This window comes from Symphodus melops (genome assembly GCF_947650265.1).
Source record: "Symphodus melops genome assembly, chromosome: 13".
In the NCBI taxonomy this organism is placed as follows: domain Eukaryota; kingdom Metazoa; phylum Chordata; class Actinopteri; order Labriformes; family Labridae; genus Symphodus; species Symphodus melops.
In genome coordinates, this window is record NC_136703.1 from 8,646,220 (window position 1) to 8,667,641 (window position 21,422).

The 21,422-nt window shown below is 40.7% G+C and overlaps 1 protein-coding gene across 11 annotated transcripts in view; it reads right to left on the reverse strand.

The window, feature by feature from the left end:
* The window catches only part of prdm16 (PR domain containing 16), a 167,868-nt gene that overhangs the window by 14,598 nt on the left and 131,848 nt on the right, over positions 1-21,422 (reverse strand). For 5 of the 11 annotated variants that reach the window (XM_079358750.1, XM_079358747.1, XM_079358749.1 and 2 more), the window contains exons 4-8: positions 10,080-10,220; positions 5,253-5,355; positions 1,605-1,806; positions 1,304-1,469; positions 966-1,119 (exon numbers count right to left, since the gene is read on the reverse strand). In XM_079358750.1, coding sequence (XP_079214876.1) covers positions 966-1,119; positions 1,304-1,469; positions 1,605-1,806; positions 5,253-5,355; positions 10,080-10,220 — 766 coding nt within the window. Of the gene's footprint in view, positions 1-965; positions 1,120-1,303; positions 1,470-1,604; positions 1,807-5,252; positions 5,356-6,418; positions 6,771-10,079; positions 10,221-21,422 lie in introns of those variants that run through there. The other 6 variants (XM_079358752.1, XM_079358746.1, XM_079358751.1 and 3 more) reach the window with 2 other exon arrangements.

Consider the following 21,422-nt stretch of genomic DNA (forward strand, 5'->3'; position numbering starts at 1 on the left):
CTGTCGGCCGTGACCACGCCGTTTACAGCAGAGAGCAACACATAACTTGCCGTAACAATCCAACTCTCTCCCCCAGCGTTCTCTCGTACAGCCACTCAACACGTTCTCGCTGGTGCATTCACTGACTCTCCACATAATCGGAATTATGAACACATTATCAACTACTGACTTTACAACATGAACCGTTACAATACGAAGCCTAGCCGACGGTGTCTGTAACACGGCTGAAGAAAAAGATGACCGTAATATATTTCACAAGAAAAAGTCCATCCATTCACTGCCTCAGAATGACTTCATTACTCACTTCCTCAGTCTCTGTTGTCGCTGTCAGTGTCATTTTAACGTGCAGCAGCTCTGTTAGCTTCTTTGACAGCCAGGTCGATCGCCTTTATCTTGAAAGCTGCATCATATGCATTTCTCCGTGTGTTTTCCATCATGAGGGTGCGAGCATGAAGCGCAAAATGACTGATATTAAGATCCGACGTGACGAAGTCAAATGTTTTTGCGGCAGAAGCTCATTGTCCCCCATAAAAAATCCATGCATTAGCCGCACCGGAGTAGAAGCCGCAGTGCTCGAAGTGTGAGAAAAAAGTAGCGGCTTATAGTCCGGAATTTACGGTACTCAATCTTCGAATTGGGATTTCAATATGGTTGCTTATTAACTGTATCTAACCTAAATTATTGAACCTTTTACTACAACAGAATGTAAAAAGGGCGTTATATGCTTAAATTGAATGTTTTTTTAAATGCTGTATATGCAAACATTTTACAGACAGTTCTTTTTAAAAAACATCATGTAATCAAATCAAGAGATGGTGTGCTAAGTTTAGAAGATGTGTAGAGGATGAAGAAAAGTTGGTGTACATGGAGACGAAAGAGGCTGCAGAGTGGTGCAGAAGTAGATGAGGTGAAAAGAAAGGGACTAAGAAACAAACTGGTAATTAACTTCCAAAGCTCCCACTTACAGATAAAGGGTTTGACACTGCTGTGGATGTGCTTATGCTGCTTAAGGCCTGACGATGTGGCAAAGGTCTTGCCACACTCAGGACACGTGTGAGCGCGGGCCCCCACGTGCTGGGAGCGGATGTGACGCTGAAGGTTACTAGGATCTGTGAACACCTGAAATTCGAAGAAATTATAGAAATTCAAATATCTATCATAACATCCAGTAGTAAAAAAAAACATTTGCTCTATATTAGATGTGTTTATTTTTTTCAGTCTCTGAATCTATTTCCAATATCATAATGAGTGACCAGCAAAATTTGTGAACAGATAGAGCCTGTGTGTCCTGTGCACAACTTACGTGCCGGGTATGCTGTACCTTATCACAGTTTTCACACTCAAAGCGCTTGCCACTGTCATGTGACATCTGGTGACGGATGAGGTTGGACTTCCAGTTGAAGGCTTTGGGGCACTGGTCACACTTATACTCCCTCTCCTCTGTGTGGACTATCATGTGTTGGCCCAGACTTGGAAAGGAGGATTCAGACTTTTTAGTTTCTTCAGTATTTCATAAAAAGTTACATTTTTCGACTGGAGAATAATTGGTCTGTTTACATTGATTATGTCTTTATCAGTTACTGAAGTGTAGTACATGTCTGTACCTGTACTCATTTGGGAAGATCTTCTCACAGTCTTTACACTCGTGGACGGGCTCGTCGCTGTCCTCACGTTCCTGTTTGAAGTCGTCTCTAAGCGTGTCAAAGATCGAGCCGCTACTGGAGCACGAATACTTCTGGTGCCGCCTCAACTCGAGGGTCGAGGAGAAGAGCTCATCGCAGTCTTCACAGCGGTACATTTGCTCGTCTGTACAAACACAAAAAACACACAACTGAAATAATAAGCATAATAATCATTACTGATTAAAATCTATCCGAAATACTTTTGACACGGAAAATACAGCAAACTTTAAAATGCTATGGTTTGACACAAGGTTTACCTTGCACTTGTGAGCATGGAGTAAAACATTTAATTTCCTCCACCTTTTTAATGTGTGCAGACCGAACTGACTTCAATTTAAAGGAGTCAAGACAATAACGATGTTGCTTTGTATAAAGTTACGTTTCTTATTTTAACTGTCTTTTGATGATGGACCAGAGAGTAAAACATTCTCTATAAAAACTAATGGTACAACGAAAAAGAACAAAAATCTATTAACTACAGTATCTCTCTGTTAGTTACATCTTAAAAGACTCCCATTCAAATGGTTAAAGCAACAATCCTGCCATTGACATTCACATAAAATGGAAATCAATTAGCACTGAAATAGCCTTCAGTAACACTGTTAATTGCTTGTTTTAACAAGTGTTTGCTTGAGACCCTAGTTGTAATGGCACACACGGGAAACAATAGGAGTCGGTCTTCCCTTTCCATGTTGATAACCTTTACAATACTTCTCACCACCAAGGTCAGATACATAAAACTCGGGCCAGCTTTTTCAATAGCAAGTTCCTGAGTCACACGCCAAGTTCAACAGATCAGGGGAAAGCCCAGTGGAGTGTCTTTGTGCACGAGCATGTATGTGTGTGAGTGTGCATGTGTTTATGTGAACATTTTCCAAAAAGAATGAGCTATGAGGAACAGAGGTAAGCAGGGGCACAGTGGCGCCAACCCCATGGTGATTTCAGCGCCAGCTTGCCATCCCCTCTCTGCCATGACCCAAGCAGCCAACTCCAGAGGTGTCCTAATATGCCACACACATCCATCCATCATTTCAAGCTGCTCTAAATGAGTTTATCCAAAATGACTTACAGTGCAGGGCTCACCTGTTTTCTACTGCATGTGACCGTTTATCCAGCTGGAACTTCTTGGACACATTAAAAGGGCATTAGTGTAGCAACATCAATATGTCTAACCTTGGGGGAAACAATAAATGACCTTCTGGTCAATGGGCCATTACACTGGGCTCAAATGCTAAACTGCCTCGCTCACTTTGACACCCGTGCACACAAACTTCATGGAGAGCGATAGGGAGGTTTGTCGATTGTTTTCTTTGCTGTATCATCTCAACACTCTTTTGTCTGACTCCTTCAAGAGCTCAAAATGTTTTAGAAAAATGTTGCATTTAACTTTTTTTTCCTAAGCTATATATATATATATATATATATATATATATATATATATATATAAACATATAGAGAAGTGAGTGTTATAACAAAATCCCTTGCAAATGTCTATTGCAACAGCAACACTGGAGTTTAGAAAAACTCTGAGTTTATTGCATACATGTTTTTCAGTGAGGATGCATGTAAATACAGCGACTCGCATTTGTGTATCAGCATGCCTGTGTTTTTTCAGTCAATCTGTTCATGTTGGTGGGGCGGTGGTGGTGGTGGTGGTGGTGGGGTTATAAAGGGGAGACTAATAGCTCTCTGGGAGACGAAGGGAAGCACAATTATGTGCAGTTTAGCAGCTAATCTGGGAGCATGGGTGAGGTCTCAGGGGACTCCTCAAGTCCTCTACTTCAAATTCTTTCTCTGATAAGCCAGACACAGGGAGCTGTGCTGCACTGCCAAGCTCCCACTCAGCCTGCCCTGCTGCCTTTCCCCCTCTCTCTCAAACCCACGCACACACAAACATGCACACACATGAATACAAGCACACATAACAAACCCTTCTGTAGGTAGACTCTCTTTGTCCTCTTCTTTTTCGCTTTTCTCTCTGTCATTTACAAATGATCTCCATAAAACTCTAGAGGATTTGTTTTTCTGTATGCTCTATGCCCCTCTACAACAACAAACAACACAAAAAATGCTTCCACTGGTACACACACATTCTAACAGCGAGGGTGTCTCTTTCTATCTGTCTGCCTGTAATTATTTAACATAGACACACAGCACATACAAGGATACAGACAGAGGAACTGAACAAATCATCTACAAGTGTGTGTCATCTTTGACCTACTCCTAACACACCATTCTTCTTTTAATCAACAATCAAGCTTGCTTTGAGCTTCTGTTTTCACCTGTTTCTTTGGCTTGAAGATCAGTGCATGCAGTGGAATGGGGTGGGGGGAGCTGATGAACCACAGAACATCTCACAGACATCTTGTTCTCCCCTCCACCCGCTTACTATCAATGACAAGTAAGAATAATCTGATTTTTTTCCCCAACAGTGGTTCCAGAAAGACTAGGAACACAACAAAACAATGTTACCTGACAACAGCAGCTCAACAAAATAAGTTCAAGATGTTTAAAGAAATACAGCGGAACTATGGCCCCTTTTCTGCCTATATGTGAACTTTGAATGAAAAGCTTGGATTGACAGTGAACAGCTGTACATGGTAGATTATGAGATAAAATATTGGACATATTCAGTCTGACAGAGGCAAGGCTGGAGTTCGTGAATACAGTAATTCAGGTTATCCACTCTGATGAAAAAAAAAACATGTGAGGAATGTAAAAAAATAAATACAATACAATGAAATAATAACTTACAGGTACTGCATAAAAATCTACCTGGAAATAAAGGATTGATAGCTTAAAGACCTTAATTAAATTATTTCCATAATAGCAATTGCTTAAAAAAGAAAAAGAAAAAACATACTCAGACAAAATAATTGTAATTAAAGTCTGGGCTGAAAACAATTGTGCTAAATTTATAAAAACATATATAAAACTAAGATTTGATCAGTTATTGTTGTGGTTGTTTAACGGAAGGGAGTCGATTACCGCAGGTATCAGGTAACCAAACGCACGTCACAGTCCGTTGATCTGATTGGCTACTAAGCCTACATCAACTTAAAACTTGTAAAATAAATAAATAAATAAATAAAAACCCTAATCTCTTTGGAGAAACTGCAAACTTTAGTCGTTGGGATAAGATACATGTAGCCTACTTCCAAACTATAGATTAACTCTGTATCCTTAAGGACAGGATTTCATTTCTTTCTGATGTTGGATTTCCGTTAACAGAAAAATTCTGCTCAATGAGTATCGAAGATGACAAGTGCCAATTGACGCCCTAATACAGTATTACATTGCAGCATTGTAGGAGCAGCCCTCATTATTGGCAGGCCTATTTGAAATGACAGCTCCAATACGACCTTCAATCAGAAGCTTTAATACGGGATTTAATTCCATCATGGAAATTTATGATTTAAATAATTCACATTTCATAAAGAGGAAAAAACTTGGATGACGGAGATAGTTTCTTTTTTTTCCACGTCGGAGAAAGAGTTGGCCGTGAAAGCAGCACAGGATGCAGGATTTAGTTTGTTTAAAATGTGCACTAATGACGCGCATTAATCTTACCTTGTAGGTTGGGTGCCATGGATCCCTCAGGGAAAATACCGTCCTTCATATACACTAAAAGCTCCTCCCCTGCTTCAATGTCCCGGACTGCTTTATAATAAATCTGAGGAGAGAGAGAGAGAGAGAGAGAGAGAAAGAAAGAAAGAGAAATAATATTGTAACTTCAGGTCAACATGAAACGTTACACGTTTATTTATGCAAAGGAAAAGCTTTAGATTGAAATGTAAATATATTCATAATAAATAGATCACGTCTAAAATAATTTCACAATATTTTACAGTATATCTGAGCTGATAAATCTGAATGAAGGCCTATTAATACAACACAATCATTTTTATATATTAATTTAGGCTTTACACTCTATTAAAAGATCAAGATTTACCAATTACATTTAAAAAAAAAAAAAGAGATTCAGACAACAAGCAGTGCTGATGATAAAAGAAAAAGTGGTGAGTAGAAAATAAAAACCCAACCGCCCGTCTGCTCTCATGACTTTTTTTAAATAACAATTTAATACCAGGAAATTAAAAAAAAGGATTTTGTACAGCACAAAAATGTTTATGCCACTTAATGACCATTGACGTACTCAGCCGGAATGATCAAGCGTTTATTTATTCCTTTATGAGAAGAAAAATCAAGACACGGAGATAAAATATTCGAGGCCATCCTGAGCCGAGGCCTTTACCATTCTCTTTTCACCATGCACAAATCTGTGAAACAAACTATCCTCTTCCTCTGTGACTACAAATGCAATCTCCATACATCTTATTGAACTTGATCACATACTGTAGTAGCCTAAATAATGTTCTCATGGAAAGTACTGCAACTTCTTTCAGCATCACAGCGCAAGGCTTCAGTTTGGAGCTGTATGCAGATGATGTAAACTTTGAACACATGGGGGCGCTCTGCACCAATACAACGATGTAAACTGAGCAAACATATTGTCACAGTCACACACACACACACTGAGTCACCCTCAGCACAGACAGGTCTGTGAAATCTACTTAAAGACTTAGTGCGTTTTGGATAAGACAAGGAGCAAAGGCCAAAAACCAATAAAAACAAATATTAATATTAGGCTACTATTTTAAATATTATTTTGCATAATGACAACACATGCCTGAAACAAAAGCTGCGAAACTTTCTCTGCACTGTTGCGACCTGACCTTTCTTTTTTCCGTGAGACGGAGGAGTTGGGAAAGTTGCGCTGCGTTGCGGAGAGCTTCAAGCTGCAGGAGCACTTCAGTCCCGGTGGAGTTGGCGACACAACCCATAGTAGGAGAACCGGCGAGGGAGCGGGGCGCTGGAGCGGACAGGGCCGGGGAAAGGAGGTCGCGGGGCGGCCAGGCGCGCTGCGGACGGTCGGCGATGGTTCCCTGTGGCTGAATAAAGCCCGACGTTCTTCTGCTGGGCTACTCTCTAATCTAGTCAGTGAGCGCGTCTTTGATAATGATGAGTCTCTCTCTCTCTCTCTTTCTGACTCTCTCCCTCCCATTAGTGATTCCCGATAGCCCCTTGGTGCTCTGTCGGTTACCCGTCGGCCACTCCTCCTCGTCTTATCTTTAGCCAAAAGGATTGAGGGATCAGCGGCGCAGACCCCTCCCCGCATCTCCGATCAGAGTCGCAGCTTGATATATCTATTATTGATGTGAAAAATGTCTTAAGCAGCCAAAGAGACTTGCACTCTATCTGTCACTCATTTCATCACTGTCAAACACGCGGATAAATAACCTGCTTGCACGCGAATTCGATCATGGAGCATGGTAAAACATTAAACGTATCAAAAGTGCAATCGGGATCATTTTTTCCCATTTTATTTCGTTGTCCTTTTCTCAGTCTGGTCCTAATGTAACTCCACTATACCGATGAAGGATAGCCACATGTTTTGTCTCTGTTTAATTATGAGGGTTTTTTTGTTTGTATAAAAAAGGTAATTTGATCAACTTTATAAATTTAAATTTCACTTCAGAAAAAAACCTAAATGTTTCGTACATCATCCACGGTTAATTATAAAGCTATGAAATATAAACATATAGCCTAAAAATATATTTTTCTACAATAATTTTGATTTAAACGTGTAGCAGAAAAAGTAAAAATGTTCATAAGACGTGAAAGTAATCGTACAAATACAATGCACAGCACAACCGTTCAATATCTAATTTAAACAATGATTTAGGCCTGCATTTCAATTTATTGAGAGAGTAATTATAGGTTGCTGAATTAATTCTTATTTGAACATCTTCCTCATTTACACATATTAGTTTAATAAAGAATAACATTCTTAAATTGGATTTTATTTTAACCACTTAAATCAATTCATAAATTAAGATGTTTTAACCAGTTGAAATTAGTATTGTGTACAGCATTTTGAATCTCTGATTTTGCGTCTTTGAAATGTTGTGTGTGTGTGTGTGTGTGTAGGTGTAGGTGTGTGTGTGTGTGTGTGTGTGTGTATTCTACAGTAAGGCCTCCCTTCTCAGACCTGTCATGACCTTTTCCCTTCGCTGTCCAGTGTTCAGCGGACAGATGCATCATCGATCAATGCCAGCCGTAGGGCCTGAAATAATCCCCCACTGTGGCCTCATGCACATACACACACACACACATACACACACACACACACACACACACACACACACACACACACACACACACACACACACACACACACACAAACAAACACACTCACAAAAACTCAAGTGTCTATGTATTGATGGATCCATCCAGGGGTAGAGGGGCAGATCAAACAGCATGGCAAAGGACGCCGCTCCAAAACACAAAAGATGACGGACTGACAAGAAGGTGGACAAGGTTCATATTCTCTTCAAAGCCTCATCAACTACACACACACACACACACACACACACACACACCACCCCTTGGCCTCAGCGCTTTAGAACCACTGAATGGGCTCTATTACACACTAGTGGTAGTTGATGGAAATCTTGGGGAAATGAAACGATTTCATTGGGCACGGAAACACAAAAAACACATAACACATGCATACACATAATCATGCGCACACATTCTCATTGAGCCACAAACTATGGAAAAAAATATTTAGGCCACCATTGGAAGTAACTGGATATTGTGTTTGTATAAAGTTGCAAACAGAATTAAGCGAGGGCAGTTTCTTGAATTGTGTTTGTTTGTGTGTGGACTGATTGAGAAAGAGATTATAACGTGTTTTTTTTCTAAAGATTCCTACACAAAGCACTAAACAATCTTTATGACAGAAGCAAACTTTCCTCTTGTGTTAGTTCCAAATTATTGCATGACCATGATCTAAATTATGCATCATCATGCACACATTTGTTCATCTTACATCATTAATGACAAACAAATACACAAATAAATTATCCACTTGCTCTTTAAAAGGTTACCACCTGCATTTGAATTTGCCCTGTGTGCACATATTTCCATAAACTCATGCATTGTGCATGCTGATAGAAAAGTATAAGGGGAAAAAAATGAATACTCTTTATCAATTATGAATCCTATACTGAGTGGCTATGTGTGTGTTGTGTTTGTAAATAAATGATAGGGTCATACCTGTGAGCCACTATGCCAGGCCAACAAAAGCAAAGCTGTTTGCTGAGTACAAACATCCGCAAAAGCCATCAAAAAACAATTGTGCACGTGGCCTTTCCTGGGCCTGATAATTCTCCACCATTTTCACCAGTGCCCTGATTCTTTCTTTGACATTGTGTGGCAATGGCAGGGGGCACTGATGTGAAAATCTTAAAAGGATTAGACGGGTTGGTGTTGCCAGCCAATTGGTGCTTGTCAATCTCAGAGGCCCCTGTGTGTTCCCTCTCTTACTTGGCCCAAACCCCCTTTTTTCTCTATCGGACAGGCTTAATGTCTGCAGCTTAAATGGACACACTAGCCTGTCCCCTCTGTGTGACAGAGTGACAGGTGGCAGATTGAGACAGGAGGACAGAGAAAGCAGAGGAAGGAGACGAGGAACCGGCGGATAGAGAGGGACACAGGAATAGGAGAAAGAGCCATGTGGGCTGGGATTAGGAGACAAATAAGAGCAGAGTGACAGGAATGTGGAAACACATTCAAGTCTTATAAATAAATTTTTCCATGTCATTAAACTATCATAAATTGTGTCCGTGCATTTCTTTGGCTTTTCTGCATGTATAACATCTTAATAATGTAGTGTGATGTATCAAACATAGCCCTAACTGCAATTAGGGGACATACTGTATGTTTAAAAAAGGACTACCCCCATTTTTTTTTTTGCACAAACTGGGACAAAAGTCAGCAAAGCATCTATAAAAAAAGTCACCGAAATAGAGAAATATACTATATGGCAGCAGTAACTTGACACACATTGCATGGATACAGGGTTAGGATCTAGTTAAGCAGTTGAGGTTTTATGGGCCCTGGGTTGGCATCTTTCCAAAAAGTTCCAACACGTATAGAGAGAGTGAGGGAGTAGGAAAGAGACAACAAGGAGGAGAAGATGGATGTGCAAAGCAAAAAAAAAAAAAAAAAAAGGGACACACTGCTTTCTTCTGCTCTGCACTCCGAGAAGAACACTACGCCTTGTTCAAGAGTTCTTACTGGACTCAGGAGTGTCAGGCTATTCTTCAGCCTCTTAACATGGGTCATTTCCTATCAGCACTGGCAACTGGCCAAGCCACAAACACACAATGTAGCCATTCCTTGGTCCTTACCAGTGCACACGTTTTACCATCTTGACACTAAACAATGCACAACCCCTGTGTTCACTCAGGCACTAGCTGACAAAAGAATGCTGTTTCACTTCTCCACACCTACACAACTGAACCAGGACACCTCGCTCATGTCACTCACCTGGTCCCCTGTGAGGTGACAGGCGGCAAGGTTCTGCTCCTCGAATGTCGGCGCAGAGCGGATGTATTTGAGCCAGCTGTTGCTGGTGACATCCAGGCTTGTGTCCAGCGCAAACTTGATGTTGCCCATGTCGTTGACCACCTGTTGGAGAGAAATAAGTTAGAAACAAGTACAAGGAATTCACAACAAAAAAACTGGGACTTGCACAATTCTGATAATGATATTTTAAATGGAGGTTTAGGCATTTTAAGGATTCACAACCCGGTATAAAAAGAGTTTGACGTCAACCGACGTCAAGACAAACAGCAGTAACATGTCAATGGGTGTTAGAGCCACCTAACCCTGTCAATCCTGACAGCAGGACAAGGGAAGAGGAAGAGGAGGAGAAAGGAGGAGGGAGTAGACAAACTATGGCTTCTTTTACTTGTCTAAAGACTTTCTCTGGCACATATTGATCACCCTTTGTAACCCCTTGGCCCCCCTGAGACTCCAAGAGCGGGTTTCAAGTTACCCGCTTTCCCTGGGAATGAAGGAGGATGGAGGTAGAGGTGAAGGAGAAAGCGGAGGAGGAGAAGAAGAAGAGAAGAGGGCTTATTGTTCAACAAGAAGTGAGGGGAAAACCAGGAAGGGTAACAATGCTCTAGGTTTTCACAAAAGAGGACCGCATTTTTAAGTATGAAATAGATTATAAGTCATTAGACAGCAGCTGTTAGATTATAATAAAACATGAATGAAACATGTTTGTAAAGAGATCTTTGAGGAAGACATATTTTTTCTCTTGAGTCCTCAGTTTGTCCCAAATTATATCTGTAACATGTCCAAGGTGCAGAGGAATCTGGCGGCACCTCATCTGAAACCCTTGAGCTCACCCTTTCCACAAAGTTGGGCTCAAGCTCTGATTTCAGTGCAGCTCTGCATGTGACACTGAGCCTGTGTGAATCCTCCAGGGAGAAATAGACTGAGACAGAGCAACTCCTCTAATTACATCTCCCAATCAGCCCCGGTCCAGAGTCCAGAGCTGACCTCGAGCTTGACTCTATGCGCTCATAATCAAAGTCAAATGTCTGCTGAAGGAAACCGAGGTGTGATGGAGAAGAACCAAGAATCCCTCTGACGTTTTTAGATGTACAAAGTTCGCGAACCTCAGTAACTGGCTGCTTTTCTGAAGTCATGTTTGTGTTTTTTCCCCCCCCAGCTCATAAAGTGTGAATGGTCATGTTCTTGTTGTCTGGGTGAGAGCGTGCATAAGGTGTATTTTGGTGGGTGGGGGTTGCAGGTGCCAAGTTTGGGGAATAAATATGTAATGGGTCTGGTTCGGAGGTGTGGAAAACTGCCATGTGCTTGTTCATACAAATGCAGCAACCTTTTTAGACGAATGTGTTGTGCATGGTTGAGCTGAAAGTGTGTGATAACAGAAACGTAGCCAAGGTGTGAATTTACCCTTTTCACTTTATGCTCTTGTTTCAGACCAACAATGCCATTAAGTGTGGACTCTAAAAAAAACCTGACTTATGTTCCAGAGGCCTAAAAATAAAAACTGTGCATACTGCTCATGTAAATGTATTTGCTGATTGTGAGAGTTTGAAATGTAAATCAGTCTTGGTTTAGTGTTTTCTGATGTGAGTCACACTGAGGTTAAAATAATGAGATAACGTCCACTGGTAGAGCTTGTAAATAAAAAGAACTGATTTTATCAATCCTCACACCCTACATCTACAGCTACTGCCTCTTCTGCTTCCACTTTACAACTTAAAAAACCCTGCTTGATCAAGTCCAGACCTCTATTTTATGTGTGAAAACAGTCACTGAAAGCCAACCAGGCATACCCCCGCCTACACACCTACTACTCCACCCAAAAGTTTTCTGCAGGCAGTGGAGTCAGAGTGCACTTGTCATGGCCGGGGACCTGCTTCAGGTTTCCTTTACGTTTAATGAACACATTAAGATCCAGATGAAGTCAAGGTGGGAACTTTTTTTTTCTTATTTTAGGGGGACTTAGAGTTGGGAGAAAGGAAGGTGGGAGACATTCACATGTATCAATACAACACATCAGGCATGGTAGCATTCACACAGATTTTGCCTCCCCCCATATACACACCCATGGGTCTGATCATGGGCTTAATGAGCAGCAGACCTCTGTGTTGTATGTTTCTGTATGTGCACGTGTGTGTGTGTGTGTATGTGTGTGTGTATTTTGTTTCTGAGGCCTGCTAACACCCTGTCTCCGGGTGGAAGTCTGATTTATAAGGCTTCAAATGAGGTGCAACAGAGAAGGAGAGCCCGAACAAGCCTGCAGCTGATTGTTTGTTTATTTACCTTTCTTTTTCATTCTAACCCCGGCCCTCCAAAATGTCACGATGGGGGAGGGGGAGCAGCTCCCAGCTTCATGTGCAAAATAATTTCGATAAAACAAAGCACAAACAAAGATGCCTGATTTCATTTTTTTAAAAATATCTCACAGAAGCCCTCTATCAAATCTTTATTGATGTTTTTTTTTTGCTATGCCTGCATCCATTCTTTTCATTCTGATCATTTGCACAGGGATTGAGCTAAAACTTAACTGATCCAAATGATATACCAAACTTTTTGTATATCATTTGGGTGTACTAAACATTTGTATTAATTGTTTTTTCCAGTATCTGATACAAATTTCTCTCTAGGGAGGCAAATAAAGAAACTTTGACCTTTTACCTTGATAAAAAAACGACAACAAAAAAAAACAAAAAACGGTAAAGTGGTCAAAACAACCACTGTTTAAATGTCTGTTTACTTTTTTTTTTAACTTGTACTTCAAATGACCATATCTGAGTTGGACGTAGAGTTTCCCTTGATTAAACAGCATCATCAGAAAATATCTCTCACACCACACACACATGTACCAACACATGCATGTGCGCTCAGACACAATGAGACTCGAGTGAAAGAGAAGCAGCTCTGAGTGGACAGGATGCAGGGCAAACTCCACAGGAAGCTCTGATAAGAGCTCGACACTTATATCGCTCCTCATAACACAAAGGGGAACCTTTGACAGCTAGGAACCTTTAATGGATGTCTCGGCATGCCCTCTCCTCCGCCAGTTACATGTGATGGATGTGTGTGGCGTGCAGGGCTGAATTCGTGGAGGAAAGTTGCTCGTACGGGTAGACAGTAGTGACAAGGTACATATTATTTTTCTGTTCGATGGAGAGCACAAAATAGAAATGGCAGCTATGAGCAAAGTGGTGATTTTGATAGAGATGGAGATAGCAGCAGACTTACAGCATTATGTGACATAACTGCTGGGTTATTGTGTGTCTATATGGGGATATTTTTATGAAGTGTGATCAAAGTACTCCGTGGCGCTGCCCTCTGTTTCAAAGTGTGAACACACCCTTGTTTGCATGTGTACTGAATGTGCCTGTGATAGGCAGGAGAGTCATTGTTTTCAACTCTACAAAAGTTGCAACTCTATTGTGTTTAATTGTCGGTGCTGCCAAAGTTGGGAGACACAAAAGGGGTTATTTTAAGCAAAAAAAACTGTAGCTGATATGGAAGTCAGCTTTAGCATCAGCAATGAACAGTGATAATTGGCTTTTTTTTTTTTTTAACAACAGGTGGAGTCAAGAAAAAAAATGCCATCCAGCGACATCCACAAAATGTTTGTTTTTCTCTAAGTCATTATTATAAAAAGACTCAAAGAGAGGCAACATAATTTAAGTGAAATATTAATCTGCTTCTTTTCCGTTTATTGAAAACAGGAAATAATATGTTGAACATATCGAAAGATTTCTGACTCTCCCCTGGTTTACACACTTACATTCTTTGGAGACTGTCGACAAGTAAAGAAAATACATTGTTTCAAAGAGAAGGTCTGAAGTTTTGGACATATGCAGATTTCTTTTCAATCTGGAAACTTTTTATCTATCTAAATCAAGACCATCTTAAAACCTGTACAACACAAGCAGCGAGAGAAGGAACAAAATGAGAAGAGATTGCATGCACTTCTCCTTGAAGCAGCTAGGGGGCAGTCTGGAATGAAATTTCTTCCAGCAGAAGAGTAGAAGTGGAAATAAAACTTCCTTCATCTTTCTGCAGCTGTACACACAAACATATTTGAAAACACAATAGAAACATGCTAGAAATGGTGAGCATTGCATGCACACATAGACTCTTTGTGGTACCCTGATGAATAAGAGCACCAGTGATGGAAATAGAGCGGTGACAGTGATAGATTGAGTGGCCGTGAAGTGGGCAGCAGAGCTGGTTGTTAGAGGTGTCGCAAATTAAGGTGCAGGACGACTAACAAGAAATAAAGAAGTGTGTGTGAGAGTGTGTATCCTTTCTGGAGAAGGATCTGTTTCTAGTTGGGAGGCCCCTTTAACACACACACACACACACACACACACACACACACACACACTCACAGTCAGACTAATAAAGAGGCTGACAGAGTACAGATCCCCACAGCCTCCGATGTGTTTGTGCAGATTTACATTTGTGTGTGTTCCTGTGTGTGATGGATGGGGGCCTGCAGAGATGACCCTACCCTGCCACATCACTCAACGGTCTAAATTATTGTGTGTTAGAATGTGTGTGTGTGTGTGTGTGTGTGTGTGTGTGTGTGTGTGTATACGTGTGGATGTGTGTGTGTGTGTGTGGATGTGAGAGGTGGACAAGCACACAAGGGGTCCTGTCAATGATCCTTCTCTTGGAGCAGAAAGAAAAAGCAGAGAATAAAAGAGGGATCCAGACACATCAAGAGAAAGAGAGATTATTAACATTTTATTTCCTCCAATGAGCGACAAATAGGTGTTTGTCAGAACAGTACATATATCAAGGAAGAAGAAATAAAAGCAAATAGCAAGGATAAAAATGTTTACATTGTTAACAAAAATGTCTAGTCTGCAAAGTAAAACTAACTTTATAAAAAAAAAACAGGTTAAAAGATAGAATTGTTGTGTGCATTTTTTTTTTTAAATTTTCATGATTGTTTGGGGGGTTTTTTCCAATCATTTTTTTTCAATAATTTTGGTAAGAAAATGATATCAATGGCATGATGCAGCAGACAATAGTTTTTCACTGTGCCCAGAAGTTTAAAAAAATCTTTGTGGAACTCACTGTTGAAATCCTTTTTTTCCACCTCATTCCAAAAACCTAAAAAAAAGCCTTTGTTTGAACTGTATTTTGTCTTTTTTTTCTTGCTCCCTCCTGAGTTTCACCTGTCAACTCGTACACACAACAATAAAACACTTTATGCAAAGCTTATGCAAAGTATCAGTCAGAGGTAAAAGCATGGAGTTTGTTTGTGCAGAAAAAATTGGCATTACATTAAAAAAAAAGATTTTCAAACAAGATGTGTACTGCAAATTTAAGAAGACGTATGGACTGAAACTTAACAATGTCAAAGTGTTTCGTCAGTAGGAGCCATACTGTGTGTATAGATTGAGACTTCAAAAAAAGGAAAGTGTGTGTGTGTATGTTCACACACAAACACGCACACATGTATAAGGGCAATTACTGATGCTGGCTATAGCACACCTGTATAGCCATGTCTGGCAGCCTAATGACAGCTAAAGAGGAAACAGGCGGTATACACACACACACACACACACACACACACACGCACACACAAGGGCCTTTCGTGTTGAATATCACATATTTATTGTCTGTCAAATTCACAAGAGAACACTGCTGTAAAAAGGTGTGTGTATTTGTTGTATTCCTTGCAGTAGGTTTGCAAGGTGTTTAAGTGTGTGTCAGGTTGGAGTGTGTGCTAGCATTGTTTCAGTATATGCATGGTGTGTGTGAAGGTGAGTGAAGGCATGTTTAATGTGACCCATTTTATCTGGGCTCGGCAGCCATCGACATAATTAAAAACCAGGCGGGCAGGCCAGGGAGGGCCTAGGGCCTTGTAAAAGCCATCTGGGTTGTAGTGTGTGAGCGTGTGTGTGTGTGTGTGTGTGTGTGTGTGTGTGTGTGTGTGTGTATGTGTATGTGTACATGCATTCTGAGTTTTTTATAAGTGAGATTTTCGCCAGGCTCATTAATGACCTGACTTGCTTCTCTTAAATCAGGGTCTCCACAGTCACCATCACAAAGCTATCATTTGTGGTGAGTGCACATGTGCCGCACTGAAAACAGCATGTTGAAAAATTCAATTCAATCTCCCACACTCCCAAACTCCCAAACTCATTGTGACATCAAATCTCATTCTTAAACCACGTCGATTGTCCTTATCTTTGATAACTTGCATCCAGAAGGCATCATAATTATTTCAAACATTTTATGATTCTGATATTTTTTAGTAATTTTCATTTACTCAGATGACTAACAGAAGAAATATCAATATTTTATAATTTTTTTTCCCCCACAAAATTCAAAATGTATTCAAATGAAACAGGACAGAGGCTTTTCATGTGTGTATCAAGTGATAACATATGTGCAGCCACGCTCTGGTATTTTTAGCATCACGCCACCATGTCCACCTCCGCACCCCTGCAGCTCTTCTCAATAAGCAGGTTGCCATGTGCTGGGTTGCCAGGTAAGGGTAACTTTAAACAGGAAGTGTGTGTGCTTTAAAAGAGAGGTAGCGGGTTTTCAGGCTGGACCTCATTAATTAAATGGCTTTGTGTTATTTACAGCCCCTTGTTAAAAGGTTGGATGAGTGTGTGTAACAGGGTATGTGTGTATGTGTGTGCTTGTGTGAGTAAATGTGTACGCCATCTTATATGTGTCCATGCAGGTGTATGTGCTTACATGCACTACTTTTTACCTTTGTACATGTGGGTTTTTATGAACCTGTGATGTGTTCAGTGTGAGCGTGTGTGTATGTGTGCAGGGGTTACCATCATACCATGTCTGTTTTACTATTGGACAGCTTTTTACAGGCCGGCCTTTATGATATGTATTTAGGGCAATTAGTGAGCAGATATATTGGCTCATTACAGTGAAGCAGGTGCAGTGTTAATGGGGAAATATATGAACGGTGCATGACGGTCACACACTGTCTGTGGTGTCTAAAAGGTAGACTTATGTATGTGACAAACAGGAGCCCACACTGAACTCAGTGGGAGCCAGAGTGGTGGAAAACTTTCTCATTTGGCCTTTTATAGGAGAAGTCACAGCATCAAAGCAGATAATGTATCATGGTTTAAAGTGAGCTTAAATAATTGTAACAAGACTCAAGAGGAGAAAACAGATAACTGCTTTAATATAACCTGATAAAAGGCAGAGTTATTAAGTAAGGAGACTGGCTGGAAGGAACATACAATGAGCAAAGTGATTTTTTATTTTTATCGGAGAATCTATGTTTGATGCTTCTGCTAGGCTTGTCTAAAAATGTTCTGCACACAGAAACAATAAAAGCCTTCAGATGCAAATTTGAAAAAACATAAAAAAAATAAAAAAAAGTTAAATATGTGAACAGGATTTTTTTATTTAGTGTGTAACAAATGATGTCTATAAAATTAATATTTATTTTTGGCTTATTGAGGTTTGAGAAAGAAATTGAAAATGTGTGTTTGTTTCATTCAGTACTGATACCTTGAATGCCTAAGAAAAGATGTACAAAAGAGCTCTACTCATAAACAAAAGGAGGTAAAATATGGATCTCCAAATCTTCACATCAGCAATGATAGATTTCTCTTTTGTGTGTTCAAGTAGCTGGGATGCAAAATTTAATTTCCTGAGCTCAAGCAAAGCAACTAAATCAATCAAGCCTAATGCATTCTTGCCAAGAAAAATGGCAAATAATAAGACAAGGAAGTGTGCATTCAACACCAACACAACTTGAACTCCACTCTATCCACTGACATCGGAAGAGAGACACAAAATCGGACAATTCCTGGAACTGTGCAAACAAAAATAGGGAAGCGGTGGTCGACGCAATTTCTAGAACATAACACCATAAATGATTTATTAACACCCGAATAAAGGAATACTTCCGACAACAACATTCGCTTTTGTGATCCAGCAGTGACTGATGAAGGGAACGGGGAGCAGAGAGAAGAGGACAGAGAGACACAGTGACAGAAAGTATTCATTTGCAGTCCTATTTTGTTGTGATAAAAACCAGACAATAGGAGTTTCACTGTTTCACTGCTCAGTATCACATCAAAGCTAGTCTTAACATTTTAACAGATCTATTACCTCATTCCATGAATCTCAAGAAAAGAGACTGACACTAAACAGAACTGCATCCAACCATTCCACCCTTCAAGTAGGTTTTTGGTGAAGTGTCATTTGGTCCCTGCACGGTAAAAAGTTGTAGCATCCTCCAAAATCAATAATTGGATAGGACAGTAGAGAGTTGAGACAGGATAGAAAAATATCTGTGAAGAACAAAAAAAAATCTTGTCTTCTTCTCCACTCTTTTCCAGTGACACCATCACCCCCACTCCGCTTTAGTTAACGACGCTGAATTGAATGTGAGAAGTGGAATCACCAAATACTTCACTTTTAGGAGTTCAAATTGCTGCCCTAAAATGGTCTTTTCCCCCCCAGCAGCTTGCCAGGACAGCATGTGGCAGAACCCCAGTGTGGCTGCAGGCCATTGACATATTGGAACTTTCTGAACGGAACGCTTGGTTTACTGTAACAATCAGACTCCACTTCCTGCTCTCTGCACCTCATCTCACTTCCTGCTGCTCACCTGTAGCAAGAGAGAGGCCAGACTTTTACTCCTCAGTCTGGGGACTGAAAATAAAACACTTACCTAAGCATGAAACATGTATGAATATCAGTGGTACCTTCTCTCTACAGTCCAATCGTTACATAAAGACTGTTCGATAATGTGGAGTAAAATAATGAGCAAAAGAATTAAGCATTTTTTGTAATATGTCTAATACTGTAAGACCAAGAATTTAACAATAGTTATGTTATTTTTCTGTAAAAGTGGAATGTAAAGTGTAACTTACTCTACAACTTTTTTTGCATACTATCTGGAAGTTGTAAAGAGGAACAATCTGCCCACAAGGATTAGCTGCAGCCGCAGAGGCATACATGATGCTGTGAGACGTGCTACTCTCTGTGGGTAAGAAGAATATCTGGCTATTCTCATCTCCACCAAAAGGATAATTTCATGTGTGTGTTCTCACCAACGCTCTGTGTGTGGTTGCTTTACACAAGTCTGCCTATAGGAGTGCGTCTCAGTCCAACACTAACCTAAGAGACTGTCTACACACATGCAGGGCACACCAGAGGCTGAGACTAGCCAGACCAGGAGGGCCAATAAAGCTGACTCTCTGAGTGTTGGGCCTGCTGGCGAGAACGAGAGGAAAAGACCTATTTCACTGTTGTGTAAACCATTGTTTCATTTCCACACTTCTCTCTCTCCCTCTCTCTGCTCTGATATTTCACAGGGTTTTTGGCCCCCGTTCAAGTGTGAACACAATACAGCTATTGAGATCATGGCTCGCACCTCCTGGCCTGAGACGCGCTTTAGCCCTCTCGGCTTCCACCTCATGCTCAGACCGCCTTAACTGCTTCTTCCTTTTCTTTCTCATCCTTATGCTTTTGTTTTAACCAAAGATGCAGTTCAGTCAGAGTCACAACACCACTATGTCCATGCCCCATCATTTCATCTTAGGTCTATCTCAGGCTCGGATGGGCCCCAGTGTGCAGGTAATAGATCCTGCTTGACCACCTCATCTCAGAGGCCTGTATATCCAACTTTTAATTAAGGAAGCTCATCCCCTCTCCTGAGAGAGGCAACCTCTATGACGGGCCTGTGGTGTGAGTCTATCATGTGTGCATGTGTTTCAAAGGAGCCCCACAGCCATCTGGTTTGTGTTAGACACAATATTAAGTGTGTGTCAGTGGCCCAGGCCTGGCTGATGGCTATCAATCTGCCCTTTAATGTATGACAGGATATATGGAGGGATGGATGGATATGGGCCCCCCTCAGTGAAGCTAATGGCTAAACGGGCGCATTAAGGTGATTGAGACCCATGGTGGAGATGAGGCCCATTGTGAGGAGGCTTGAGGGGCCTTTTTTATCTCCTATGGCTGGGAAGCTGGAAAAACTGCAGGATGGCTGTTGTGGGGATGGATTAGTAGAAAACTAGAAGACGTAAAGGAAAGGAGAGGATACGAATAGAGATAGATGGATGGATGGATTGATTGATAAAGTAAAACATCAACAAACCTCTAGCCTTGAATAATTACTTAGCTGAACAATTTTATTTACCTATTCGAATTAATTCCAGATCTAAATAATTTATCCAACACAATTGTTAGCTCACGAGAAGAAAAATAAAAGTCATTGAAGAGTGAGTTCAGGAAATGTATTTGGCATATTGCTGGAACAAAAGTTGATCTCAAGGAAAACATGCATCACTTGAATAACTGTCTTTGATTGAACAGTCAAATATCTTATGTAGATTTTAGTCTTGGATGACGTTTTCAGTTTTTATACAGACTATATCATGATTAAAAATGTATCGGGAAGTAATATAATAGTCGGCAGCCCCAGCAATCATACATGACAATAGAGCTCAACACTGTGAGCTCATAATATGAAGCAAAAGAAAGACACGGGTAAGAGGAAGCAAGTAAGGAAACACACAAAGAGATAAATGAGGAGGAGGAGCAGTTGTTGACACAAGCCTTCTCCTCTCTGTCAGATAAGAGATAACAGGGCTGCCAGTGTTTAGACGCACCATTAGCGGTGTCATCAATCACACACACATAAAGTCACACACACACACACACACACACACACACACACACACACACACACACACACACACACACACACACACACACACACACACACACACACACACACACACACACACACACACACAGTGAGTGGGTGGAGGGGGATTACTGAGAGGTGAAACAACATATTGCTCTATTACTGCTTCAAGCATGTCAGACTACATCCTTTCCTTTACAGCTCATCACACACATACACACACAGACAGAAACCTCACTGAGGCTCCCATGAATCCAGCACTGGAGACTTATATGCTTGCAGAATAACAGGAGACTGTTTGTACGATAATGATAATGTGCAGCATTCATTATTAAGTTAGAACTATAAATGCTTTGTATCTTATAATGCAAGACAGCAGTGAGGTCAAAAAGGGACATAAAAAGGCTACATATCCAACTTGAACTCCCACCTGGAAACTTCTCATTAAAGCTCAAACGGCCCTTGGCATCAAAGTTGCCATTAAAGCCACTCTAGAAAATAACAATGACTTTCAACTATCCTTTGACTAATAATACTGTCACCACAAGTTACTTGTGGCTTTGTAGAGAGTAAAAAAAAAAAACTTTCTGGAGTGGTCCTCGGCTCCCAATGCACCCATTAAAAGCTAAGGCATAATTTGGCCATTCACTAACAACTCTTGGAGAATG